At 42.6% G+C, this 26,674-nt stretch overlaps 6 protein-coding genes across 6 annotated transcripts; 4 read left to right on the top strand and 2 right to left on the bottom strand.

Moving 5' to 3' along the window:
* The first annotated feature begins 106 nt into the window (after nucleotides 1–106).
* Nucleotides 107–2,643, top strand: BCR41DRAFT_350951 (hypothetical protein). Its single transcript, XM_022023711.1, has 4 exons — nucleotides 107–1,459; nucleotides 1,618–1,751; nucleotides 1,862–2,243; nucleotides 2,386–2,643. The coding sequence occupies exons 1-4, from the start codon at nucleotides 299–301 to the stop codon at nucleotides 2,578–2,580; spliced, it is 1,872 nt and encodes a 623-aa protein (XP_021882957.1). The 5' UTR covers nucleotides 107–298; the 3' UTR covers nucleotides 2,581–2,643.
* Nucleotides 2,644–3,233: 590 nt separating this feature from the next.
* On the bottom strand, nucleotides 3,234–6,419 carry BCR41DRAFT_369627 (RNA12 protein-domain-containing protein; the record flags this gene model as incomplete). The annotated part of the gene is made up of 8 exons (XM_022026474.1): nucleotides 3,234–3,589; nucleotides 3,690–3,792; nucleotides 3,914–4,056; nucleotides 4,183–4,374; nucleotides 4,495–4,947; nucleotides 5,048–5,290; nucleotides 5,390–6,123; nucleotides 6,235–6,419. 8 exons carry the CDS (start codon nucleotides 6,417–6,419, stop codon nucleotides 3,234–3,236), a joined length of 2,409 nt encoding a protein of 802 aa, XP_021882956.1.
* Nucleotides 6,420–7,198: 779 nt separating this feature from the next.
* Nucleotides 7,199–9,456, top strand: BCR41DRAFT_30553 (hypothetical protein). The gene is made up of 6 exons (XM_022020798.1): nucleotides 7,199–7,364; nucleotides 7,494–7,562; nucleotides 7,677–7,802; nucleotides 7,914–8,033; nucleotides 8,133–8,357; nucleotides 8,471–9,456. The coding sequence occupies exons 1-6, from the start codon at nucleotides 7,362–7,364 to the stop codon at nucleotides 9,110–9,112; spliced, it is 1,185 nt and encodes a 394-aa protein (XP_021882955.1). The 5' UTR covers nucleotides 7,199–7,361; the 3' UTR covers nucleotides 9,113–9,456.
* On the top strand, nucleotides 9,457–15,154 carry BCR41DRAFT_30554 (hypothetical protein). The gene is made up of 7 exons (XM_022020799.1): nucleotides 9,457–9,889; nucleotides 9,994–10,364; nucleotides 10,476–10,752; nucleotides 10,856–11,549; nucleotides 11,672–13,053; nucleotides 13,159–13,401; nucleotides 13,510–15,154. The coding sequence occupies exons 1-7, from the start codon at nucleotides 9,800–9,802 to the stop codon at nucleotides 15,049–15,051; spliced, it is 4,599 nt and encodes a 1,532-aa protein (XP_021882954.1). The 5' UTR covers nucleotides 9,457–9,799; the 3' UTR covers nucleotides 15,052–15,154.
* A 5,236-nt stretch (nucleotides 15,155–20,390) lies between these two features.
* On the top strand, nucleotides 20,391–22,403 carry BCR41DRAFT_30441 (nuclear protein 96-domain-containing protein). Its single transcript, XM_022020758.1, has one exon. The coding sequence runs from the start codon at nucleotides 20,506–20,508 to the stop codon at nucleotides 22,261–22,263; it is 1,758 nt and encodes a 585-aa protein (XP_021882953.1). The 5' UTR covers nucleotides 20,391–20,505; the 3' UTR covers nucleotides 22,264–22,403.
* Nucleotides 22,374–26,632, bottom strand: BCR41DRAFT_350946 (Mak10 subunit, NatC N-terminal acetyltransferase-domain-containing protein). Its single transcript, XM_022023710.1, has 11 exons — nucleotides 26,478–26,632; nucleotides 26,192–26,314; nucleotides 26,022–26,089; nucleotides 25,765–25,893; nucleotides 25,215–25,628; nucleotides 24,902–25,117; nucleotides 24,681–24,764; nucleotides 23,864–24,540; nucleotides 23,177–23,771; nucleotides 22,944–23,066; nucleotides 22,374–22,829 (listed from the first exon to the last, which is right to left on the bottom strand). The coding sequence occupies exons 1-11, from the start codon at nucleotides 26,485–26,487 to the stop codon at nucleotides 22,545–22,547; spliced, it is 2,724 nt and encodes a 907-aa protein (XP_021882952.1). The 5' UTR covers nucleotides 26,488–26,632; the 3' UTR covers nucleotides 22,374–22,544.
* Nucleotides 26,633–26,674: the final 42 nt, after the last annotated feature.

Raw genomic sequence — 26,674 nt, 5'->3', positions numbered from 1 at the left:
TTTTTCTGGTTCCCTCCTCTCACAGGAACGTGGCTTGTTTAAAGCCCGTTCAGACAACTGCATTGAGTGGCCCAACCTGCATGGAAAAAAGGGAAAAAAGGGTCTTTTCTGCCATTTCAATCTTTCAACCTTGTCTGACCCAATTTGTTTCCCATTCACCTTCTCATCCACCCTTACTCATCTCCGCTTTTCTATCGTCCATTCGTTTCTTTTATCGAAAAAACTTTAATTATATTCCTCCATCTAATCAACTCTTCGTCAGCTCTTTACAGGCCAGCATTATCGTGAGCTCTGAAGAATGCCTCTGGGCCACTCAGAGATTCTGCCGTTGCACGGACATCCGGCTGGATCCCTTGGTCACTATGCTCATACAGCACGGTCATACATTCGCAATTTGGCTAGGCGCCTCTCACCATCGCGTGCTATCCTAGTAATTCTCTCCATCTTGGCCTTCTATGTCCTCACGACCTCACTTGCACACGATGACAACGGTATGGACTCACGTTCACCTTCATCAAGCAAGAATAGCGGTAGCAGCAAAGGCAACAATCATCCAGAGTCACAGATGTCACTAAAGGAAAGAAAATTACGTGAAGAGCACGAGCGCATGATGATCGAATGGGATTCACGTTCAAATTACAGGACAGATCTAGCGGAAGTTGGGACAAGTCGCATCAGCTCATATCCTGCCAGTCTCTTCACTACATCCTCGGATCGAGATCATCCTGCTTCATCTTTGTCCTCCAACTCGAAATACATTCCTGTTACTGCTGTCATTCTATCATGGAAACGTAAAGAAGGTGCTAAAACTGTCGTGGCTCATCTGCGGAAATACCCATTCATTAAGGAGATCCTCATCTGGAACAATAATCCCGAGGTTGTCATCGCTGCAAGTGAATTTACAGATCGCGCCAAGGATTCTGATAGCAACAACAACAACAATGGCAATGCCACAGTCTCAGCAGAAGCAGCGAATGGTTGGCCATCTATAATAGTGTTCAACTCTGTCGCTAATCTTCACGATTTTTCAAAGTACACAACTTGTTCACTTGCAAAGTATGATCACTGTTATATCCAAGATGACGATTGGATCAATCTGTCATTGGACTCGCTCTATACACTCTTTATAGACCATCCCAACAGTCTGGTCACGAGCACAATTCCAGCCATGTATGCTCAGCAGCGTACTTGGATGTTCCAGAACGCACAGGTGGGATTGCATACAGGATTTTCATGGTTGGGCGCTGGATCTTTCATGCCAAAGAGTGCAGTCTTCAACTTCCTGTTACAGCTTGGAGGAAGCAACCTATGGAAGGAAAGAGTTCAGCTCTCGGATCTGTTCTTTTCTTTATGGCGAAATCAGTATCCGATCGTTCTCAGCCATGCATTAGCACCACTGGATCAAAGTTCAAGCTGGAGTGGCAGGATCGATCAGTGGAGTGTCGTCTATGAGCATATGGTAAACGGATAAAAAAAAAAGTCAAAGACTGAGTCAGACATAATTTACTGCCACTACCACTTTTAGTTTCCATATGCTTTGCTTATTGTTGGAACTAAGAATTACAAGAATTTTACATTGAGAACTCACTCTTCCTGATGAACACATGATTTTTATAGACAGATGCCATAGTGCGTATAACAACAGTTTTGTCAGGACTTGGATTAGTCAATGGATCACCTCACAGAGTGGGGGCCAAGTCTGATTTTGAAACAGAGGAGGAAACACCACTTTTCAAGGATCGTCACACAAGGTACTTGCTGTTCTCGATGAACCTTTTTTTTTTTAAAAAAAAAAAAAAAAAAAAAAAAAAATAAAAAAAACTGACGAACGTACCACCCATCTTAATTTTATATACGATAGATCAAGCTGTGCCAATGACAAGTGCCTTTTCCAAACTAATGTCGACATGTTTCCAGCACCAGATCAGGTCAAGTGGTCGGTAGAGCCTCATAGTAGAGATATTCATGCACATGAGGCACGGTTTAAAGCATTGGACTACCCAAGCCCAGAATTTGTGGCGATGCATACGTATCATTACTCGGTCGATCAGGATCTGTCAACGTGCTGGCACAGCTATCATGCCTTGGCAAGGGGCGACTTCTTCGGTCTTCAGTTTGTGTTACCGTTGCTTGATCTTGGTGCAAATGTCAATTCAATCGAAATCTGGTCAACATTGGATTCGACGTTACAGGTTCTTGAGTCTAATATGCTCATCAAAGCCAGTGTGGATGGCGATGAGTGGGTAAGTTTTTTTTTTTTTTTTTTTTTTTTAGCTTACAAACGTGCGACTATTTTATTTTATTTTATTTTATTTCACTTCCTTCTGTTGAGATTGCGATCTAACGAACCATTTACATTTCTTTATGGATGCCTATTTATTGTAGATGACATGTAGAGGCCAGGTGGAAAGGACACAGGGGTCAGTCAGGTTTACGGATGTCAGTTGTACTGATGTAGGAAAGAATGTTGGTATTCAGCTGGACACGCGGGGGATTCAATACCTCCGCTTTGAAATGACGGATAAGGTTACTTCACCCATTGAAATCTGTGGCATACGTGTCGGCGACATGCTACTTTAAATTATCTTTTTGTTACCATCACTTATTTTATATATCCATCTTATACAATTATTAGAACATGCATATCTTTTTTTCTTTTTATTTCTTTTTTTTTTTTTTTTTTTGTCATCTCACTGTTATTACTCTTCTTGATGAAAAAGTATATGAGCATATGCACCATTAAAAAAAATCGAAAAGGTGGCATCTTATGCATATTTTTATTTATCCATCTGTCACTAAGGCAGTGGAAAGAAAGTAGGGAAAAAAGATTGTTGCTTGTTATATATTCCGCGGAAGTAAACATTATTAGCCTTCATTACTTTTATAATGTACAGCCATATCCAACGCAGACAAGAAAATACACTATTCGTGCAATAGAAAGCCGTTCTAGGCAATTAATTTATCATGATTTAGTTCTCGTCCAATCAACTAGAGGAATGGATCTTCCCACTTTTGTCAACTGCACAGACCACATTCGGTAACACATATTATGCTTAGGAGAGTGTAGCATTGCACACAGGCCTTAAAGTGAAGTTTCTTTCAAGGTCGATAGATTGGCTCTATTATATTTTCATTGAATTATACAGAGCATAGCGGTAATGGTAACAGGGATGATAATAGTAATAGTAATAGTAATAGTAATAGGAATAGGAATAATGGCAACAGTGACAGCCTTAATGCTTGGGCATATTAGCCTGGGCTGCAATAGCGTTCTTAGCATGAGCCATCTCTACTTCATATTTCTCAATCTTAGTATGGCTGTCGGCCAGTTTGTTCATGAGCCATTTGACACGCATATCAACCTGTTTCGGGACCCTGCCTCCACCAAAGATCCATGACCCGTCTTGATGCAGAAGATTTGAAAGCTCCTTGAGTTCGCCTTCCCATTTCGCCACATTCGCCGACTCGGCCTTTTCCAAGAATGTGGTCGTCTCAAGTTCCATTAGAGCCGCAAATCCCGGATCTGACAGAATCTCGTGGAATGCCGCACGATAGATCGGCTTTCCGGGCCGTACGGAAAAAGGACGCCCTATACAACCACAATTTTTTTATTATTATTATTGTTATTATGAGCTAGCACCTGTAATCATGGTATAGTTTAAAGCGGGTACAGTACTTTGTGCGCTTACCATTTTTATGGCTGATATTGATCAACTCTGCTTGCTCCATGGCGCTGAATGGTGCCTCATCGCTCTTGAAGAGGGGATGAATTTTGAGTTCATCATAACTTATCTATTATTCAACAATGAATCCTAGTGAGTAACAACCCAGGTAGTTTGAAAACCGGCGGTCGTATTCCTATGCTCTCTTTTTTTTTTTTTTTTTTTTTTTTTTATATAAGAAAATAGCTTACAGAGTCATGAGCAGCCAATTGCTTCATTACGGCCCAGAACTGGATTGCTGTCCAGCTCAAAGACTTGCTGTCTGAATTATCGAAATCAAAGGCGCCTTTACGCACTTCGATCACTGCCCTGCCCAAAATGTCACTGACAGCATCTGCAGACAGTTATAACAATTTTTTTTTTTTTTTTTTTTTTTTTTTTAGTAAAGTACAGCTTTCTGAAAGTGTAATCCATGACATAGTAGATGGAGAGGGGAAAGCGAATTTGCCACAAGAATTACCCTCTGGTCGCATGCCGCTCTTGACTTTTTGCACAAACAGTTCCAAATCAGTCAAGCGTCCTCCAATAACCTCAACAGAGTTAATTAGGTTGGGGTATACCTCTTGGTCGAGATGTTTATGAACAAACTCTAATGCAGAGTCAATCGTTGCATCCGACAATACGATTGTCTCAAACGTCATGTTAGGCAGCGCTAAAACGAATCATAAATGAAAAAAAGAAGCAAGGTTTAGTCGAGAAAACTTTTCTCAGGGTTTAGTGACAATATATCGGACGAGCCTTTTTTTTTTTTTTTTTTTTTTTTTTTTTCAACCTTTTGAAAGTGGTTTCGCAGCTCCAACGTTATTGCTTATGAATATCACATGTGCAACGTGATTCTCTACTAAGACCGCAGCCCATTCGGCCAAGAATGTCCAAAGTTCCTTTGCATGGGGTCCTTTTTCTCTTGACATGTATCCATCGATCACAATAACAGGGATATCGCCAGGATCACACCAGGTTTTCTCCTCCTCCTCCTTCTCTTTCCCTTTTTTTCCTTTAGCTTTAGCACGTTTGGGTTTTGTAGGCTGCGTTGTAGGATTGGAAGGATCTGCTGCTGCTTGCTTCTGTTCCTTCTGGGTTTTTTGCTCCAACGTTGCCTCAATTTTCTTCATAATTACTTCTGGCGACGTCGCGGACATGTCCTTTGTAGGGGATGCTTGCTGAATAGCGACGGTTAAAGTATCCAGGATCTTTTTCAGCTGTCCTTCAAATGTTGCAGAAAGGCCTAAGGGGTTATAAAAACATACAGAGATGTTTTAGTAAACTCTACATTCATCCCAGAACAAAAAAAAAATCACCCTTGATCATAGTTCTTTTCTACTAACCAGCCTTTTGACCTGTAGTGGCAGTAATGGCCATATCCATCATATTATTAAGGTTATTCATGAACTGGAAGAGAGGAATGTATCCGACTTGTTTCGCCAAGTTGGTCAAGATTTCGCTTTCGCTTCTAGCGTTGGCGAGTGCTTCACATCTAATAATAACTTTATGACTCTTTTCCTTGATCGCGTATTCTACCATATCTGATTTGCCTGCTCCACGAGGCCCTTGAACAATCGCAAACGTCTCTGTTATAAAATAAATAAATAAATAAAAAAAAATAAAAAAAAAAAAAGAATTAAAACTCTCTACACTAACCCATGCATTTGAAGTATGTCGATGCATACCTGGAGGGTTACGCAGCCAAGTACGTAATTTTTCCTCTTCTTGCTCCCTTTCGCGCCATCCAGTGGCTTGAAGAGAATCTATGGGTGCCCTGGTTAGACGTCCAATAGTCTCTTTCCTTAGCCACTTCAAAATCGGATATTCATTGACGTTGAACAGTTTTGTGATCTTTGCATGCATGCTGAACACTCGGATCGGATCGAAAATGATGAATGACACTCCCGCCACCATGAAACCTCCTAATGGGACACTCAATCTGGGATGGTTCTGAAGCCAGGTCCAGATAGCATTGCCTTTCAACGTACGCTCATACGTCACATGGATTTTGACACCATTGACATCTGCTCCATGAAGACAGTTTTTGGCGCTAGTAGAGGACCGCATAATTTGGTACTGCACAATCGCTTGCCTGGGCATGTCCTTAATAGGGGCTACCTGCACGATATCCACTATCTTGCCATATTTGCGGAAGAGCTCGTATAAACCTTCAATGCCAAGATCTCCTGAGTACTCGATCCTGATCCGTTTGTTGGGATATCGACTGGCCATATCTTCAAGGAACGGTGTACCTTTGACAAGGAACGCCCGAACTTTTTGAAAATTAAACCACATGTAGTGTCCATGACTCATTAGATATTGTTCACATCTGCTTTCAATTTCCTTGAGTGCTTCTCTTGTGGTGTATGAGCTCGGATGTACATATGAAAAATGTACAAACATTCCACCGTCCTTCAGTCTAAATACTCCAAGTATCAATGAAATAGGGAAATGCAAAGATGAAAAGAAATAAGTCATTGGTATATCTCTTCAGCAGAATACAAACCAATCACCTGAAAAAGGCTCTTACCTAGGCTCAATACCTCCGATCTTGAAGTGAAAGGGCATGTCATTCTCAGAAGGCACAAGTTCGTTTTTAGCCTTGCGCTCAAGTGATCGCCACCCCGGACGCAAGAGAGAATAGCGAATGTCCCACCAACCCATTTTGAGTGGATATGCATTGTCAAAGTAGAGCAGTCCATATTTTAGAGGCATCTGTAGATTTAATTAAATAAAGTTTGAGTCCGCGTATAAGTGACGACAGAGGGTAGGAATTTCATCATTGCGCGTGGTAATAAAGTGTCCATTTGCTTTTCTTCATTCTTACTTCTTCCTCTGCTGCGGTCCCTGCCTCTACTTCTGTTGTAAGCTTTCGCCTTTGCAATGTTTTTTGGCTTTTGATAGTTCGTGCAAATGATATGGGCCTGGATAGTGTCCGTTGAGATATATAAGATGACAATGGTGATAACTGGCATGGTTTTGATTGAAACATGGTTGGAGCCGATCGGGGAGCATGTGTAGCTATAAGAGGAGTACTCGCTGTTCTCAAGGCCCGTGAGTGTCTCAAAGACCGGATAGGGGATGGAAAGCTTGGACCATCGGCGACGTAGCTGGCACGATAATGGCATGTAGATCTATAGAGACGACGAAGGGTAGCCTCTGACGAGGCTGAGACACGATACATTGGACTCTTTAGGAATGGAATGGAACGAAATGGAATGAGTAATGAAGGAGTGTAAGGGAGGGATTGAAGGGTAAAGAGGAATAAAGGTAGAAAAGTATATTTTGGCGTCTTATGAATTTATAGGAGGTCGGCGGTATGCAATTAGAGGGCCTAAAGATTCAGCCTTTGCAAGGTTGCAGTATTTTTCTAGTCGTTCTTGAATTTATAGGGCAGGAAAGCACTTATCAGCCGTCGAATAAAGACGACTCAATTAAACCTTATCTGAGCCAACCGCTTTTATGTCAATCCCTCGTAGCACAAAGCCACTCGCCTTGGACGCGTGTGCAGTGCATGCCATGCTCTTTCTGTGTGATTTTCTTTTTAGTCAGTATCTAATCCGTCCAGTTAAAGCATCGCCTTCTGGACTCAAAACTGAGTGTTGGGCATTGCTCCTAATCTTATTTTACTAGAATCAATAGCTACATACCCATATTATGGTAATAGTTCACGGGAATGTTTCGTCAAGCATGGAATTTGCCATTGCATCATTTAACATCTTGCTAATCGGAGCACATCCCATCACACTGGCATTCAACGTGTGTGGTTTTATATAACGCTTATGGTAGATTCGTTTCGCGGTACTGAATGAAGAAGAGCAAGTCAAGTCTAAGGAAGAAGAGTCAGTGGAGATACAGGTATAGGAAGCAGATCTAGGACACCTTTTACCGCAATATGGTCGTAGCGTTTATCAGTATCTATGAGCGCCTAACTTGATTGTACTGAAACAAAACATGCATTGTTTTTTATAGGCTGAGAAATGTTTAGGTGTCTACGAGAGCGCCATTAGGCTACTGCAGAAGGGTGAAATAGAGGAGTCAAGAAAGTTGCTCAAAGAACTTATCGAGTCGGACTTGATGCTAAAAATTGACAGCAATGTGAGTAGATCTATGGAAGATTGCAACATGCCGATTAAGTGATTGTCTAACTAAATGGTGACATATAACACAAAGTATTGATTATTGACTGTAGAATTTTGTCCATGCTAGTCAGAAATAGCCGCGCGTGGGACACCTGTTCGACGTCTGCAGTATTTGGTATATCAGAATTATGCATATATCTTGGAGAGAATCCATGATAATGCCTCGGCTCTTCAGTTTTACTTGAAGGTAGTGGAAGATCGGTACTGGTTTTTCAAATATAGAAATTGAATCGCATGGTAGCAGTAATATTTAAGGCTAACCTGGCTCCGTTTAATTACTGCACAGGCAATCGCATTTGATGACTCCGATAATTCGCTTTGGCTCAAGGTTGGTATTTTAGCAGCAAACCAGAGGAAATATAAGCTTGCACGCTACGCTTTGGAGTCCTGCCTGCAACAAGTGCAATCTCAGGTTACGGATGAATCCTCAGAGAATAGTTTGATGCTGGATAATTTTTCATACCAGGACTTGACACCGACTCAATGGGCATGTTTAGAGACATTATGTGAGGTATGCAAGATCGAAGCATTGGTTTTTGCATGGCGATCCAGGATCAAAATTTAGCGATAAAAAAAAAAAGCATTACTGCTTTTATTCACGTTACCAGTTACCCTGTTACTTAGATCCTTTACGAAATCGGCGATTTCACGGCCTGTGAAGAATACATTCAAAGGGCTTTCAATATTTCACCACATTTTCAACGTGGGCTTGAACTTCAGGATCTGATCCGCAGTCGGTCACAGAAGGAGATTGGAAGCGCTAGTAATCTAGTTCGCAAACAAGTGGATACACCCTTATATTTGAAAGAACATATTGCAGACCCTAAAGAGATTATGTTAGAAGAGCTATCATGGCAGAGCTTGGGAGGACTGCTACTGGGGGAATACAGATCATTAATAGCTCAACCCGAGAAGAAATTTCATAACCAGCGCATAGTAATCCGGAGCCATAATTTGCAAGGCGAGACCAAAGATATCGAAATGTTAGAGGAGCCAGTCAATAGGGGCGAAGCCGAAGCCTTCTGTGCCCTAGAAGGAGGAACGACAGGAGAGGATACCATGCAGGTTGACGACAGGACTGAGAACGAACCTCCAACAGATGAACCTTCAGAAAATAGTGCATTGACCTCATCCATTAATGAGGACTTGTGTGAGCATGGTGAAAAGGAGGCTATGGATTCCGAGCAAAGCGCGGCTATAAAGCGGAAACGAAGAGAAGTCGAGGAGAGATCGGGACTAAGGTTAGTATATATAGAACAGATTTGAGTCAGACAACGGCCTCTAGATCTCCGGCATGCTAACTGTTAAGCCTATTAACCTAGAACATCGAAGCGTGTACGGGATAAGCTGGAACAATTTGAGGAGACCAAGAGAAAGCGTGAAGAAGAGGAGCAGGAGATGCTAACTAAGTACAGATTAGTCCTTTCCAAATTTGGAATGGATATGGAGAACGCCTATATTACAGGCAAGGAAGATGATTCGCTGAAGTCGGAAGATATTTTCCCAACAGGATTATCAAGACTGTTGATCATTTTTAATAAGCATCTGGAGCGTCCTAACGCACTGGTACAAGCCTCGAGTATTGATCATGTGCAACAGTAATGTACCTTTCCAGCACTTAGCTTCCTTATTATGTCTGCTGTTTGTATGGTTCAAACCCTGACACAGTATCAATTGTCCCTTCAAATCCGATAATTATGCAGACAAAAGACGAATCACTTCGCCATATTTAATCTAGAAAAGACTGAGCCTCCCACGGCGTCTTTCTTTGAGGATGAAGCTATTCTCATCGATTTTATCCTAAGGACTAATGAAAACAACTCTGGAGTGTTGGAGTACCTTTGTGAATTTGTCCTTTTTGTTCTCTCAGGATTAGTATGCATCGGAACAAATAGCAATTGGCAAAGACGATGGCCTCCGGGACTTCGGACCACTGTCTACACCATTGTCTGCATGATTGAGGAATATTTGCTCGAATATCTTAACCAGGAGAGCCGAACAAGTGAGCCCAATGAAGAGCTTGATAGATGCATAGTATTGGAGGTAAGATAAGCATTAAAGAGGATGCCTTTTTTTAATATTTATAATTTTGGAGACAAAAAAAAGTAATAAAAAAAGATAGCTATCTGATTGCGCTTTCTGTTTAGCTTCAGTTAGCAATTTGTGAAATGTATCTAGATGAAATAGTACACACCATTCTACATCCATTCACGACTGTTTCAAAGAAGGGTAAAGGAGCTAAGAAAGTGGATGCGGAACATGTAGCCAAGCTTGACAAGCAGTTTCAGCGATGGCTGTACCTGGTTAGTCTTGGCTTAAATATTCCATTGAAAAAGCGAGACATGGTCATTACTCTTAATACAGAGCCATGGCTCCGCACAGCCCTTATGCGGTTCGAATGGATGCAGGGAAGGCATGCCCAGTGTCTTGGGAATGCACCACAGGCTATCGCATGTTTCGAGGGCTGCGTCCAGATACTCAAGAACGATGAAAGTTTAAGTATTCAGTTGCCCAATTGGTAAGTGTTTACATCCTGATCGTACACAGAAAATGAAAGTTTTACTTTATCGGGGTCATTTTGGGATTGACTGTTTCCTTTATTTGTTTCTTATCGGCATACTTTCTGCAGTAAATACGACACAGAAGTCAAAGCCGATAAAATACACGAGCGACTGAGGCGACTTAAGGCTCACCAATATGTCCTGGATGCTGCTCGATTATTTAACGAGAAGGACTACAATGCAGTGATGACAAGACTATGTCCAATTTTCCTTAAGAATAGAGACCAAAATTGGGACCAAGCACACTCAAATGATGAAAGTGACAGGAATATAGAGTCTGATATTACAGATTTTATCGGGGGCTCTTTGCCAGAGAAGCTGGAACTCATGGAGTTGCTCTACAAGGTGAGATAGCAGTTAAGTTTGTTCACATAATACGGAGTGAGTTGTCATCTTTCATCTCTGTTTATTGACATATCGATGTCGTTACGCAACTCTCTTTTGGTAGTCTTGTGAAGCGCTTGAAAATCGTGAGCTTCAATTTCATTGCATAGTAGAGATGTTCGTGCTCGTGGTGCAAACTCTTGTAAACACTATCACAGATAAGAGTGAGGCAACTGAGGTGTGGTTTCTTTTTGGCCAAGTCGCTCACACTCTGTATTTGCTGCGAGAGACACTTCAATCGACTGCTCTTGCAATACTGCTCGGCTCCCTCGAAAGCCGACTGCTGCAAAGGCTTGTCTGCTGCATCTTGGCAGTAGCACGTCTAGGGTTTGTCAACGTACTTCATCAAGACCGATTAGTGGATGATGATATAAAGCTTTCATATTCAGACTTGCTGAAACATCGTCCACACCTCGAGCAATTCAACCTCGTTTTAATCCGTGTATGGGTGGTATTACTTTTGTTGCTTCCGGGCTGGGTACAAGAGACATCAGCAGGCGATAGTATCCATGGCCAGGTGTTGAGCGATAAAAGCAAGGTCGATACCAAGCGGCTACCTTTAGAGATTCGGCCTCTCTTAATGAAGGATATTGATGTGGATCATGAGACAGCTGAGCGTATTTTGCATCAACCTTTGACTACAAACTCGTCTACGCCTCTTCGCATGTATGCTGGCCCATCACAAGAGTTATACATGGAACTTATTGCGTTGATTCATGACGACCTAGGAGTTCGCGGGATCTGTGGAATTGATAATAGTATGTTCTCCTTGTGTTCACAGTGGAGACGATTACATTGTTATCATTATATAAATTGTATCTTTGGGGTTTTAGCTTCTTTTAACATACTTTGCCATTTAATCATATCTTCATCTTATCAGATCAATTGATAAAGTTAGCGCTCAAAGTTTCTTCGCCCATGCAAGGAGCGTTTTATCGAAAAGAAGAAAATCAGTGTTACTATTGCTTCTACGGCATATCGCTCAGTGTCGACGGCCAATACCCTATCGAACACTCTTCAACGATCATCGACTTTGATCAGACGGCCGCCATCGAGTTCTTCCCACTTTTGGAACGATCATTATCAGATAGAGTACTGCGAGGACAGGTTAGAGGCGATTTGAAGGATGCAGTAGACCGGGTTGAAGAGGCTCTGGGAGCTCCTCCATACGAGAGCAACGCCATTTTGGAGATGAATCGCCAGATAATTGACGGTTACTTAGCGTCAGAAATCAATTTCGCGGAGGCTATCCAAATCGCTTCGGTGAGCCGGCTGCCCACTATGCAACAGCCACCATCAAGCAAACTGGCATCTGTTTATAGGCGAATATACGCAATCCAAGGCAAGATTTTTCTAGCTCAGTTTCGGAATAAGGCCAAGAATAATCAGTTTAAGCCACTCGAGGATCTACAGCACGCAATTGATCAGTTCAGGACGGATATTCATGTAAATCCAGAATCTTGGGACTCATGGTACTCGCTGGCGAGTTGCTATGCGTACCTGGCGGATGAAAATTTGATCTTTAGCGCATCAGACATCAAAAACAACTTTTTAAAGATTACAGACCTGCAAAAGAGAGCATTTCAATGTTTTGCACAGGCAGTCCGGTTGGCGCCGAAGAGGTTATCTCGAGTAAAAGCCAAGAACAGCGTCAATGAAATAGCTTTGATTCCTGAAATGAACCGTCACCAACATAGAATTGACAATAATGAGCTTTGGAATGAAGCCGGTCAAGACAATAATGAGAAGGAGCGGGCGGCCTCTGAGGACTGTGAATCGTACCAAACCTGTGACTTGGGGGCTATAAAGAAGCCAGAAGCAAATTCTAACGCTGATGATGAGTGGTATCAACGCCAAGCACTATTTTGGTTCGACTTTGGAAATCTAGTCCACGGCATCCTGTCACGCCCCATGCGTATGGAGGCTATGCGTCGAAGTGGGGGGCTGGAGATACTCTCTGATACTGGTGGTACAAAAATGGTGCCTATTCCAGCGCCCAGTGAGGAGCAAGTGTATAAGTTTGCCGCATTTTGTTTTAAGCGTTCGATGATGCTCAATGACCAGAACTGGCGGACGCCTTTCATGCTTGGCAAATGCATTGAGAAATTGAAGGGGAGACCAACACAAGTCTTGGCATTGTACAAGCTGGCAGCGGAAAAAGTTCCTCATCGTTCTGGGCAGCCTGGGCATGAGAGGATCTTTGAGGCGGTTTACAAAATCATTTCAACACTGTCCAAATACCTGGCTAAAGATATGATTAATGTATGAACGATGCTTTTAATAAGAATGCGGTTAATCTGTCCGAAAGCATTTACGTTTGTTACTAACAGATCCTTATTCTACTTTTAACCAAATACCTTGGTTTAGCCAGCCGTTGTTAAGCCTTTAATGACAAAAACACTGATGAGCTCAAAGCTGAATGCTGCAGAAGGCGAATCATATTTCCTAGAGCCTCATATGGAAGATCGTGGTGCTGCCGCATCCGACTCACTAATTAAGAAAGATAGTCATGGTAAAGAAAAGCGAGATGCCTTTCGATTGCTGTGTGAAGGTTTAGCAAGAATTAGGCATGCCGATAAACGGCATTGGCATCACCGACCTGTATTTAGGGTAAGTTCCACGATGTATCTTTTTCTTTGCTACTGACCACTTTGTCTTCGTGATGAAAAAAGTGCTTGATTGCTAAAATTCATGAATTTTCTTTAATCATCTTTCCAGCAAGCATGTATTCTATATTACATCTACCATGATGCGGAGCGAGCCAAAGCAGAGATGTTAAGCCTATTTCAGATTAAGAGCAATCAAAAAACACTAGTCAGCTCTGTATGGAAACCTGAATTTGAGCGGAGTGGCAAACATTTCATATATGTGGGCGAGTACACAAAATTCCTTATTATCCTTGCCAAGGAGACACAAGATGTTGACACCCTCAATAGTCTTGCGCGCAAGATCCGCCGAGCTACCGGCCTGCTATTAGATCTGAAAGAAGTTTGGGAATTGCTTTATGACTCTTACCTCGCAGTACTTGCAGATCTTGTGGGATCACCTCCCGCAATTCCAGTGGCAGAGGTGATTCCGAGAACAGAATTTCGAGAAAAGGCAGCCATCTATGAAGCTAGGATGTTTGAGCAAGGTGCTACAAATTTACCTGGGTTAGTGGTCTTACAGAGGCTTTGCGAGCTTAAGAAGTTGAACGAGAAAATGGCTCCAGAAGGTGAGATGGGCCAATTGTTGGCAGTATGTTACAGCAAATTGTTTATCGAAGTCGGGGGAGCAGAACTATATCCCAAGGAATTGGTACGGCAACTATCCAGCAACACAGAGCAGGATGTAAGTATGACTTCGGCTTCGACAACAGTTGAAACTCATTTAGAATACAATGGCATGAATGCCTCTGAGGATATACCAGAAAACCAGCTGAATCGCCCACAGCAGCAAAAAGATCATGCCGTATCAACAAAGCAACCGCAACAGGCAGACGAAAAGTATGATCAGGAAGGCGACCAACTAAAAATGGAGAAGATGGCTCTCAATGATTCGGCAAGCGTTATTCCCGCGATTATCATTGAGGATAATGACATCAAAGATTCCAGTGCTGGCCATGCCCAAGATATAGGTGACGATGGAGTAGCTGCTTCCCAATCAAATTTGCCTAACCCGCATCTGGATACAACAGCTCTGCTAGGTGGTATGGAGATACCATCATCGCCAACACCATCGATCCACACTAAAGATAATGATACAAACGCAAGTATGGATATGGAGCCTGATCTCGAAGATTGGAAGAGCCGAAAGAAAATCAGTATTGCCGAATTGGCATCCAGGGCCACAACCATGTGTAAAGCGCCTCCACCATCACTCAAAGCTCCTCAAAGTTTGCAAAACAAGCTTGCAGGGCCAGACAATCAAACTGCAGTGGATGAGACATTAACATCAACAGGAACAGGTACGAGGGATACCAAGGGCGAGGACCAGCCCGTGAACGAAGAGCTGAACGCTAGTAACGGCGATACGAAAGAGAAGGTAGGCACAGCGTCAGAGGTCTCACCTGTCCAAACTCAAGGTGATGACCAAGCTGGAGAACCTCATGAAGAAAAAGAGCGAGCCGACAATGAGCTTGAAATCAAGGGAGAAGACAATGTACAAGACCACGATCAAAGTAAAGATTGTGACGCGCGTAAATATGATGGCAAGCAAAAAATGGAGGCCAATGCAGCTCAAACAGAGGGTAATCGCCTAGACACTGATAGCATGAACTAGCACAGCGTGGCATCAAGCCAGACAGACGACACAGTAATTAATTTGTTAAAAATTCCAGACTGTTACTTGGCCATTTTGCTTTATTAATAAAAAAGACTTTACATTTACATTCATGTGCAGATGCTTGGGAACAATAACGTGTGGCTATGTTTTGATTAATATGCATGATGATATTAAAAATTATCTGCTGTGCCGACATGGCACAGCAGATTAGAATAGTGATTTGGGAAAAAATGTGAATCACATGACGTGAGTCTATTCACTGCGCCACAAACATCATTGGCAGTGCAACCACACATAAAAGGAAAGCGATAACGCGCAACAAAAGCTCATAAATCATAATAATCACATTCATTTTTACATCACCTCTCTACTTCCTGCCATCTGCGCATCCTTCACATCTTCTTGTGTGCTCGACGCCGGCGGCAAAATCCAGCTTCCCATTATCACTAGTTCTATTTTGTGTTTTTTTTCCTATTCTATTCCTTCTCTTATTCAGACTGCTGGCAGGACTGTCAACATTTTTGTTCCTTCATAACTCCTCTAGAAAAACATTAAACATACTCTTCCAAAAGTAGATTCAGTAGGATTAGCTGCCAGTCAGAAAATCCATCATGTATAACTCTGGATTCGGCAGCACTGGCTTTGGCGGTCAGCAACAGCAAAATACAGGCTTTGGATCGGGTCAAAACGCGTTTGGGTCTACAAGTAAGTCCCGATTAAATAATAAACAAATTCTTGATCACTCCCATTCGGTGTTATAAATGACTATAAATGAACTGATTAAACACTCAGACATAAACATCTAGAGAACTCTTTTAACACGTTTTTTTTCTTGTCCTCTTGCTAGGCTCATTCGGCGCTCCTGCATCTGGTTTTGGAACAGCTGCCAACACTGGGTTTGGTGGAGCTACACAAAACACAGGATTCGGTACTGGTGCAACAACTAATGCATTCGGTGCAGCACCAGCTAGCACAGGATTCGGTGGAGGTAAGTCTTTTTTTCTTTAAAATAAAATAAAATGAAGAAGAAAAAAATAAGTAAAAGCATATAATTGCGAAGTAGACCTTCATGGGATTTACATCACCGCTGATAATCACTCTTTTTTTCCTTATCTTTTGTAGGCGGCTTTGGTAGCACTCCCACAGGCTTCGGTGTTCAGGCGCAGGCGCAGCCACAGAGTGGTTTCGGTAGCACATTTGGAGGTTCGTTGTATTTTCATTTCCCTTTCATTTCTTTTTTTTTTTTTTTTTTTTTTTTTAATTCTCCAGTTATTTTTGATTACCTTTCCTCAAAACTTACTTATTCTGTCATGCCTAACTCTGACTCAGGTGCCAGCAATCCAACTACAGCCGGGGGATTTGGCGGCTTTGGATGTAAGAGTTAAATTTTATGTAGCGATAAAGTAAAATATCCAAATATCGTGATAGTTTAAAACACCAGTGCATTAACCTTTTTATTTTATTTTATTTTATTTTATTTTATTTTATTTTTTTTTAAAAAAAAAAAATTTGTGACATTAGCAGCCTCAACAACAGGTGGATTTGGATCTACCTCTGGGTTTGGGCCTAAACCAGGTACTTCAGGGTTCGGAACTCAATCTACCCCAGGATTTGGTGCAGCAACAACTTCTGGTTTCGGAGGAGGTAAAGCTGCTTTATTCTTTTCTTCACGGTAGTGCTAAGCTGTTTTAAAAATTTAGATGAGCTAAGTGACTGATCGTTTGGGTTCTTTACTTTTTTTTTGATTCCTAGCAACAAACACTTTTGGTGGTGGAGGCATGCTTGGGGGAGGCATGAACCCAGCAGGCGGTAATGGCACCATCAACCCTCCATTCTCAGCTTTCGTGGAAAAGGAACCAGCTACGGGACAAAATAGTCATTATCAAAGTATCACTGCTATGCCTGCATATCGTGGATACTCTTTTGAGGCAAGTAAAAGATAGATAAACTTTACTCCAATGAAGCATTTATGTTATGCTCTCTATGCCTATGGATTATATTCTAACCATCATACACGCTGTTACTTCCAATCTTAACAGGAGCTTCGTTTGCAAGATTACCAACAAGGCCGTAAATTTCCAGGCCAAGCAGCTGGTTTTGGAAGTGCTGCTCCTGGTTTTGGTCAGCAACCTGCTACAGGGGGATTTGGATCCCAGCCTTCAACTGGATTTGGAACCACCAGTACGACATCTGGTCTGGGGGGCTTCGGAACTGGAACATCTGGCTTTGGAACAGGCGCAACAGGCGGGTTTGGGTCCACTTCTGCTTTTGGATCAACCGCTCCAGCAACATGTATGTCAATTTATCACAAGTGGCTTGTGAAGAAATATTAGTATAGCCATCTATTAATTTATCAAGCTATTAACCAACCTTTACCCATTTCTAACTCAATGATAGCCGGATTTGGAGCAGCAACTACCACCCCATCTTCTGGTTTTGGTGGAACTACTAATGCGTTCGGTGCTCAACCCTCATCAGGATTCGGCTCCACTACTGGCACATCTGGATTTGGATCAGCTGGAGGATTTGGCGCTGCGACAGCTGCTAAGCCTGCCTCAGGATTCGGATTCGGTGCCACAGCCACCAGTCAACCTGCCTCAGGATTTGGGAACACGACTAACGCCTTTGGAGCTACCTCAAGTACCCCCAGTTTATTCGGCAACCCTGCTTCTGGAACGACAAACACGTTTGGTGCACCAGCCGCTTCTGCACCATCTGCATTTGGAGCATTTGGCGCTACTCAAACATCGACAGCACCAGCATCTAGCGGACTAGGTTTTGGACTTGGCAATACTACAAACGCTTTTGGCGCCACCAAGCCAGCTACTTCTTCGTTATTTGGAAACACTGCAACCTCAACTGCAGCTGCGCCAACTTTCGGTGGATTTGGCACAACTCCAGCCTCTGGCACAGGTGGTGGGCTGTTTGGCAGCAACCCCGCCGGATCGTCACTCTTCCCTACTGCATCAGCAACATCGACAAGCCTTTTCGGCAACCCCAGTGCTTCAGCTGCACCAGCCTTTGGATCTTCAACTGCTACTAATAGTCTTTTTGGTACGAGCAAACCCGCAACTACTGGCGGGCTTTTTTCACAACCTTCGACAACAGGGTTCGGAACAACTCCAGCCTTTGGAACCACTGGTACCACGCAAGCACTTTCGCTCTTTGGTTCTGGAACAACAGGCAATCCATTTGGGGCTAGCACCCTTGGTAACAGTTTCTTAGGAGGGGCATCCAATACTGCTTCTACCCAGCCAGCAATGGTAGCTTCTGTGAATGCTAATATTTATGGTGACAACCCATTGTTCCAAAGAGATACTACTACCCCAGCAGCGAAGTCACAGCCCGCTGTTTTATCTCGATCAGAGCCAGCACAGAAGCTCCCTGCATTAATTCCTCCAGTCCGGTTCAGTCCTCGTCACACTCAGATCCGTCTTCACCCAACATCTACCGCCACATTCTCATCGAGTGTTGCTGGGGGCGACTTACCCGCTAGCAGAAAGAGCCTTTTGCTCCTTGAGGGGCTTAGCGATGATTCTGCCTTTTCTTCGGATGACTACGTTCCGCGTCGTAGTGTTAAGAAACTTGATTTGAAGCCTCGAGGCACAGCAACGGACCAGCCCTTGCTCCAAACTAACCAGTCGCAGAGGGCAGGCGTCACATTCAATCCTTCTTTGGAATCTGCAGCAAGTGATTCTCTTTCAAAGTCTCTGTCTAATGTTGAGAGGTCTACTCCTACCAACGGTAAACCCGTTACTCAGACCCAAGCAGGTACTTCTCGACATGAGCCTTCCTCCTCTTCCACCTTCGCTTTGACAGAAAGCAAACTTGAAGGGGAATACTGGATGGAGCCTTCTCTGGAAGATCTCCGCAAGATGTCGCGTTCAGAGCTTCAAAGTGTCAAGGATTTCAAAGTTGGACTTCCTGGTTGCGGTAGTGTCAGCTTCTTGGAGCCTGTCGATCTGTCAACTGTCCCTTCGCTATCATCTATTTGTGGGCATATTGTCATTTTCCGGCCTAGGGTCTGCACTGTTTATCCAGACGAGCATAATAAACCCCCGCGGGGCCAGGGTTTGAATGTCCCAGCCCTTATATCTCTTGAGCAATGCTGGCCTATGGATAAGACCACGCGTGAGCCTATCAAGTTTGACAAATCATCCCCTCAATACGCTCATTTCCTGAAGCGTCTCAAGCGACAACCCGAGACAACGTTCATTGATTTCAACACAGATGATGGCACTTGGACATTCCGAGTAGAGCATTTTTCGACATACGGCTTGGGGGATGACGATGAAAAGGACATGAATACACTCAATGAAGGTGATGGTTCTCATTTATTTCCAACATTGGCCAGCTCAAGTCAACGTAAAGATGGCTTAAAGTCGAAATCAAAACAACACGATGTTACTGCGTTAAGTTCCCGTAATGACAACACCTATAATTCTACTCGCCTCTCCAAGAATCGCGATCCCCAACGTATGAATATGATGCGGGCCTCACTGTTTACAGAGCCATCTTCGCATCAGGGCCGACTTTCTAAACGTGCCAGTGTTTGGTCAACCTCCTCTGACAATGCCGAACATTCTGAGGTTATAGGAGAACACGCTGGGGGCTTGGGAGCCGAGGTAAGCCTGGCTTGATGTGTGTTTTTCATCGGAGAGGGTATGGCCAGCGATGGCTACATAACGAGATGCAGATCAGATGTCGATGCGAGTGAAGAAAAAGAGAAAGCGATATGAGATTGAAAAAGAGAAAAGCAATGAATTTGGGCAATAGAAACTGCCCGTTGCCATTTATACTTTGGTGGACTCGTGAATAAAGTGAACATTTAACTGACACCATTTATCCCTTTTTATTTTTATTTTTATTATTTATTTTATTTTTTTATTTTCTATTTTTACTTTTTGGATATGTCGAACCGTCTATTGGATAAATGTTTCAACGGCCCATTTTATTACTGCTCAATCATTAATCGGCGGAACCGCCACGGATGAAAACCAGACCCGGTCTTCTTTTCTGCAAGGATTTGATGCCCAAGCATTTCCCTTGAGACGACCGCCACGCAAGTTTACACGATCACTCTATGAAGATTCACTCTTGACACGAAAGGGAAATCTCTTGGCAGATGCTGGCCTGATGATGGGACGTTCCTGCCAGGTTGGCTGGGGTCCGAATGGCATGTTGGCGGTCCATGGAACTCTTTGTGGTTTCGAGGATGTCAAGGAGGGGTAAGATTTTGCTTTTTCGTGGTTTATTGAGGTATAGGGATGAAAGTTACTATAAATAATAAAGTTTTTAATCATGTATACTTATTATAACGGGTTTTCAAACAAAAGAGGAAAGATTAGACAGAAAAAGCCCAGCCAGGATTCATTATCAAATATCCAACTTCTTAAAGTCAGGGTTGTCGCGGGTTCGGAAAATGAGGAAGTATTGCGGCACATTATTTCGATGCAGGCTCTAATTTACAACACCAATATCACTGTGAACGAGAATGGTGAACCTAGGGCATCCATTAACGAAGGTACATCATTTACAACGCTGATGAATCATTTCAAGGAGCTACAGCATAACTTGACTTCCGAGGAAGTGTACGCATGGATCTTAGGTCAATCTCTGTTTGATCCTCAACCAACGCCAGCCAACATGGAAGAGATGCACGACCTAGCGCGTGAATCATATGAATCACTTGGTCGCAGGACTAGATGCAGCAATTGGCTCTCATACGTGACGAAGTCGTCTCTGGAAGCGGACTTGAGGCGTATTGAAGCCGAAGGTGGACCATTAGCACAGCAGGAAGCCATCTTTGTGCTCTTAGCGGGCAACAAACGTCAAAAGGCTAGTGTGGCGGCGGTGCAGTCTCGAAACCTGCGTCTCGCTACACTCATCGCTCAATCAGGTCGTGGAGCACAGCCTTTGTTGAGACTAGAGAACCAAATGAAGATCTACCAAGAAGCTGATCAAGGCAGAGGGGTATCTTCTAGCTACATGAAGGCGTATGCGCTTTTGAGTGGTGCACTGGATATTAATATTGCGCCCAAGGATGAGCCTCAATCATTTGTGACAGACGGGTTAGACTGGCGGCGAGCATTTGGATTGTATTTATGGCACAGTAATACACCTGGTGCAGACTTAGGGCAGGCTTTGAGTCATTATAGTGCCTCAATGTCTCAGCGCAAATCTGTAGCAAGGCCAACACCATGGTACCAACGGAACACGGACAGTGAGCCAGAACACTTTGATTTCTTGTTTCAACTGATTGCACTGCTGACACATCCATCTAAGGCCTTGGAGGATGTGCTCCATCCATTAGGGATGGGTCCTGTCTGCCTGGATTACCGTCAAAGTTGGCTGTTCTATATGGTGCTTTGTCAGTCGCTCCATGCTAGCCAATTTCGATCAGAGCTGTCTCATGCTCAAATATGCCAAAGCTTCATCTTCCAGTTAGAGAATCTAGGCCTGTGGGAATGGGCGGTCTTTGTTGCGCTTCATCTTGAGACGGCTTCATCAAGGGAGCTGGTCATTCGTCAGATTCTTGAACGACATGTCGATCTCCCAACGCTTTCGTGTTCTCCTTCGTCATCTATCTCTGCTCCTTCAAAAGGGATGGCAACATTAGTTCCGTCCGTTGACACTGAACGATGGGAATTTGAGGGTGAAAAGAATTCGTTCTTATTGAAAGATCTCAGGATCCCCGAAGCATGGCTTTGGAGTGCGAGAGCCGTTAGAGCCAAGTACAATGGTGAACTTTACATGGAGGTATTCAGTTTACTCAAAGCGGGAGAATACGAAAGAGGGCACAAGCTCATCTTGTCAAGTCTGGCACCTGTTTCAATCCTACAAGGCGACCTATCGACACTCAACAGGGTTTTGGGAATGATTAATCAGAATAAAGTGCAGGGTTGGGCCAATGGAGGAGCGATCTATCAGGAGTATCTGAAGTGCTGTTCAGACTTTGAAGGGCGTGATGGTTATTTGCTGATGAGGGGCAATAAAGTGTCTTACGCAAACGATCTGGTCCCTCAGAAAGATACCCAAATTCTTCAAAGCGAGGTACAGGCACTGCTAAAAAAGTTGCCATTGCTTCTAGCGCATCAATCTACAGACAGTCCTTCGCTCCAGGTCTGTGTTTCAGAAATGGCATCAAGATGCACAACATTGCTGCGAGATTTGAAGGAGTTGGTATGTATCCTGTTATCATATCCATAAACGCTTTTGGAAGAGAATCGCAAATTTATACTAACAAAATATTTATGGCATTATAGTCCATACAGGAGACTGCATCCCTGACAGATCTACCTCTGGATGAGGACGAGCGCGTGAACACTGTACAGAAGATCAGCTCCGACTATTTCGACGAGATCCTTAAATTTGCAGAGACTTCTGCGTATTAGCAGACTATATTTACTACTTAGTAGTCTAGTTTCTTTGTTTCAGTTCTATATTTTCATAAAACATCATAACAGTTACTAGCTCTTCTAGGGGCCAGACTAAACAAGACTAACGACTGGCCACCAGGCATGGTACTTCCACTCAAAATGAGGCTTTCTTGCCGGGTTCTTGAAATGATAGGGTGGATCTACACGTTTTGAAGCGATTTCTGCATTGCGAATGGATGTTGTCATGATTCCATGTTTCGCCTTGCCTTTCTTGATAGCAGCACGCTTCTCCTGATCTTCACGGTATTCTTTTTGTTCAACAATACGTGGATCCTTTAGTAGATTAACGATTGCAAGTTTGCTGGCGATGCAGACCTTGATCATATCCTTGATGTCCTTATTTACATAAACAGATATATAGAAATAATAAAGGGATAGAAAGAAAGTAGAAAGAAAGTCAAAAGCTGATATGGATTTTAGTCTCTTCAAAAATTCGAATCACACATATACCTTGCGCCAAGTTTCTTCAGACAGCTCGACTCGTGCCTCCACCGTAGACATGGACTGCAGGCGATCCAAGTGAGACTTTGCTTCGCTGAAATAGTTAGTCGCGTCAGTCAAAATTTGCCAAGCCTTAGAAGAAAGAAAGAAAAAAAAAAAAAAAAAAAAAAGATATTTTGATAATTTAGCAAAGACAAAAAACAACTCATTCCAAGTCCCTTTTTCATGCAGCTCATCCTTACGTCAAATCCACCGCAGTTCAATCGCTGTAGATAGGCCTCATAAGATAAAGTCTCGGGAGAAGAAAGGTGGTGAAATGCTTTGAACCGATGCTGGTGAAGTGTCTCTAAATCATTGAGACCATGGCTGGCCAGATATGGTGGTGTTGTGGTGAGATGACCCACCTTGGTTAATGCAGCTAGAACCAAAAACTCTCCACAAGCCAGTTGCAATCGGACGGTGATAATTTCTTGCATTACTCGAATCGTTGGTGTAGATGCTAACTCCAGAGGATGCGAATCCAATGTGGATGGTGACCCAACTGAACCGGGAGTTGGAGTAGGAGTAGTATTGTTTTTCGTATTATAATCTACAGTAGTAGCTGCAGTGGTAGCATTCGGGATCTCTAAGCTTAACTGAGTTGTAGAGGCAGCGGACTGGGCGTTCTCAACAGACACTGGTGTAGAAAACGTATTCTGACCGGCTCCCAAAGGTTTTTTCTTTTTCTTTTTTCTCTTCTTTGACAACGGGTTTTCGCCATGCTTTTTTTCTGATTCAGAAAATCTTTGAATCCGTAGAAGATGTTGGGAATGGGCCCCCAATACACATTCGACGTATCTAATATATATAATGTTGTGATTGTTAATAGGGCTTGTATGTACATACGCTCCGTGATTTTTTTTTTTTTTTTTTTTTTTTTTTTTTCATACCCGTATATCATAGAGATCTCAAATGTAGAGTAAAGCTCGAGCTCAAAGCCAAGAAGCAACAGCCATTCCATGGCAAAGAGCTTCATATGATACACCCATGACACAAAGTAGAACGGTCTGATAATAGTTCCCTCTTGTACTGCAGCAGTATGAATCATATAACTCTCAAGATCCTCATGTGCCAGTATTTCATCCGCTACTGTATGAATTTCATCATCAAACGCTTCGGCTTCATCCTGAAATGTTTCCCAGAGTTGTACAATTTTTCGAAGATTTCGTCGTTGACGCGAAGTATTTTGCCCAGCAAGCTGTAGTGTATCTACAAAAGGTTTAATCGCTTTATCTACAAAAAGAACCACCTTAGCCTGAGTCTGTCTTTTCAGCAAGGATAGCTCATCATTCTCTTCCATCTCCTCATGCTCAGGTATAGATTCCAAAACATTGCTTGAGGAGCCGCTCGTCGTTGTCGTTGTTCCTTCCAATTTATGTTGCAATGTGTCAAAGGACTCAAAGAGCCATGATGCAGGCGTAACAGTGGCTTGAATGCTATCCCGAATCACTTCCTGGACTTTGCGAGATCCCATGATGATCCCATCACTATAAAGTGCTGTCTGAAGAACAGATCTTGGGAATGCACCCGGTGCAGGCTTTTGCCCAGCAAATTGAACGAAAAAACTCTACGAAATGTATATCGAGAGAGAGAAAATAAGACATATTATTTAATCAACCTGTCACTTACGTAAACGATCTCTTGGTAGTTGAGTATCAGCCAAGATAGACATAGACGCATAAAAAAGACAGTATGACTTTCACTCACAAATAGATTGGTAGCATCTCGGAAGAGCAAAGCTTTCGCAATACGGGTCAAGTCCACGCACATCTGATCCAACTGATCAAATGTCTATTCATCCAAAAACAAAGTGGTGATCATATCCGGAAGATTTAGTATGCTGTATGGTTAAAAAAAAAAAAAAAAAAAAAAAAAAAAAAAGCAATAGAGTAGCCCAGTCCTTTTTCTTTTCCTTTTCTTTTTATTACCTCTTCAGATGTCAAGAGAGCGGTAGCTCGAGGCGGCGTGTTTGTCACAAGTTTACGATGGATCGTATTGTCGAATGCACCGTTGACCTCAATGCCCAAAGCATGTGTAGCCTTGATACATTCAACATGCTTACGCACATTCTCCAGCTGTGGTACCGCCTGAAGAAACATGGAGCATTTCGGCGCAAGGACTTGAAAGAGTGACAAAAATAAGGACTGATTAGCCGCACAGGAGTTAGCCTCCATGAAATTCAGAAAAGAAAGTAAAAATGACTAGCAGGTCAACGTCAAGGATTCCTCGCTTGGCACTTACTCTAGCATAATGAACTCTCTCCATAACAGCTTTGATCAGATCTGGAGCTTCGGTCTCATTATTTGTCGCTTTAATCCATCGAGCTCCTTCGCTTTCCATCCAATATTCAGCCTGATCGAGCATTGCTACCAAAGAGGCCATCGGATATTGCTCATAGAGTGATATGCCGAACATGTTGGTCATAAAGTCTTCTTCCTCATAAGTTTGGCCTTTCTTCATCTCGCTCGATATCAGAGCACATGTCTTGGCGATGGCCAACACACATGGCTTGAGTACAATAGTAACAAATTCAACTGATGCCTTTAAGATGTCATCCTTTTCTTCCCTTATTTCCAGATTAATTTCGAAAACACGGAGAATGTAGCAACTGGTGAAGAGTGTCTGGGAAAGGGCATGCCCTGAGAGCCATGTCATCTATAATTTTTATTTTTATTTTTATTTTTTATTTTTCTTTATATGTTAGAAGTCTTTTTTACTTGCCCGATGTATCAATAACGAAAATAGAAAATAAAATAAAATATATATATATAGGACTTCCTTGGAGACATACCTGTCCGATGAGGATCTGGTCAATGATCCAAATAAACTCCTTGGGATTCAATAGGCGGTTGACATCATAGTGAGGACGTGCCGCATATTCATCTAGGATCATTCCTGTATCCATTTTTGGATCCATGATCTTTGAAAACATGGTAATATGGAAGCGACGGAAGCAAGGGATAGTGATGAAATACATTAGATCGCTTTTTTTTCCTTCCTTGTCCGTTTCACTGTGTAATACAATTTGTTAAAGTACCTAATACCTACCACAATTGCGCACATTGCATCAAATAAACTGAACGATTCAAGTTGGATCAATTGACCCACTTTCAGATCTAAATTAAATCAATAAGATAAAGTCAGTTTCTTCAGCACCCCATTCAGTATGTCTGTCAATCAAACAATATTCCAAAGTTTCGCCAGTGTTTAGCGATTACCTTTGGTTGCGCTATCGAGTAGAGCCGTAACATCTTCGTATGGAAAGATGCTACGGCCAGCACTGCCTATATTGAGCTTTGCTGTCTGTGACACAATATGCCGCGCCGATTTATCATCTGCAGCTTAAAAGATAAATAAAGAAAAAGAAAAGGGGGGAGATGCGGCCGCCTTATTTAGTCAGTATTATGTATCGAAGCCTCGCAAAATGTTGACAAAAATTTAAAAGGTTCATTATTAGCATATTAGCATATAGTTGGAAACCGATTTCTATTTTATTAAAAATACCTTGATCCATGACAGGTATTTGACTTTTTGCAATTTATAAATCTCCTGTCTTTTGCAGATTCACAAATGCTTCTGCCTTCTCTCCACTTTTATATTCAGCCTGATGCTCCTTGCCCTCGATGTAATTGCAAGAAATGATTTTGCATGGCTTTTTTTTTTTTTTTTTTTTTTTTTTTTTTTTCCTGCCGCAGGAAATA

The sequence above is a fragment of the Lobosporangium transversale genome (genome assembly GCF_002105155.1).
Source record: "Lobosporangium transversale strain NRRL 3116 chromosome Unknown BCR41scaffold_12, whole genome shotgun sequence".
NCBI classification, from domain to species: Eukaryota; Fungi; Mortierellomycota; class Mortierellomycetes; order Mortierellales; family Mortierellaceae; genus Lobosporangium; species Lobosporangium transversale.
The sequence above is the reverse complement of the archived record's forward strand: the minus strand, read 5'-3'. Positions and strand labels throughout refer to the sequence as shown.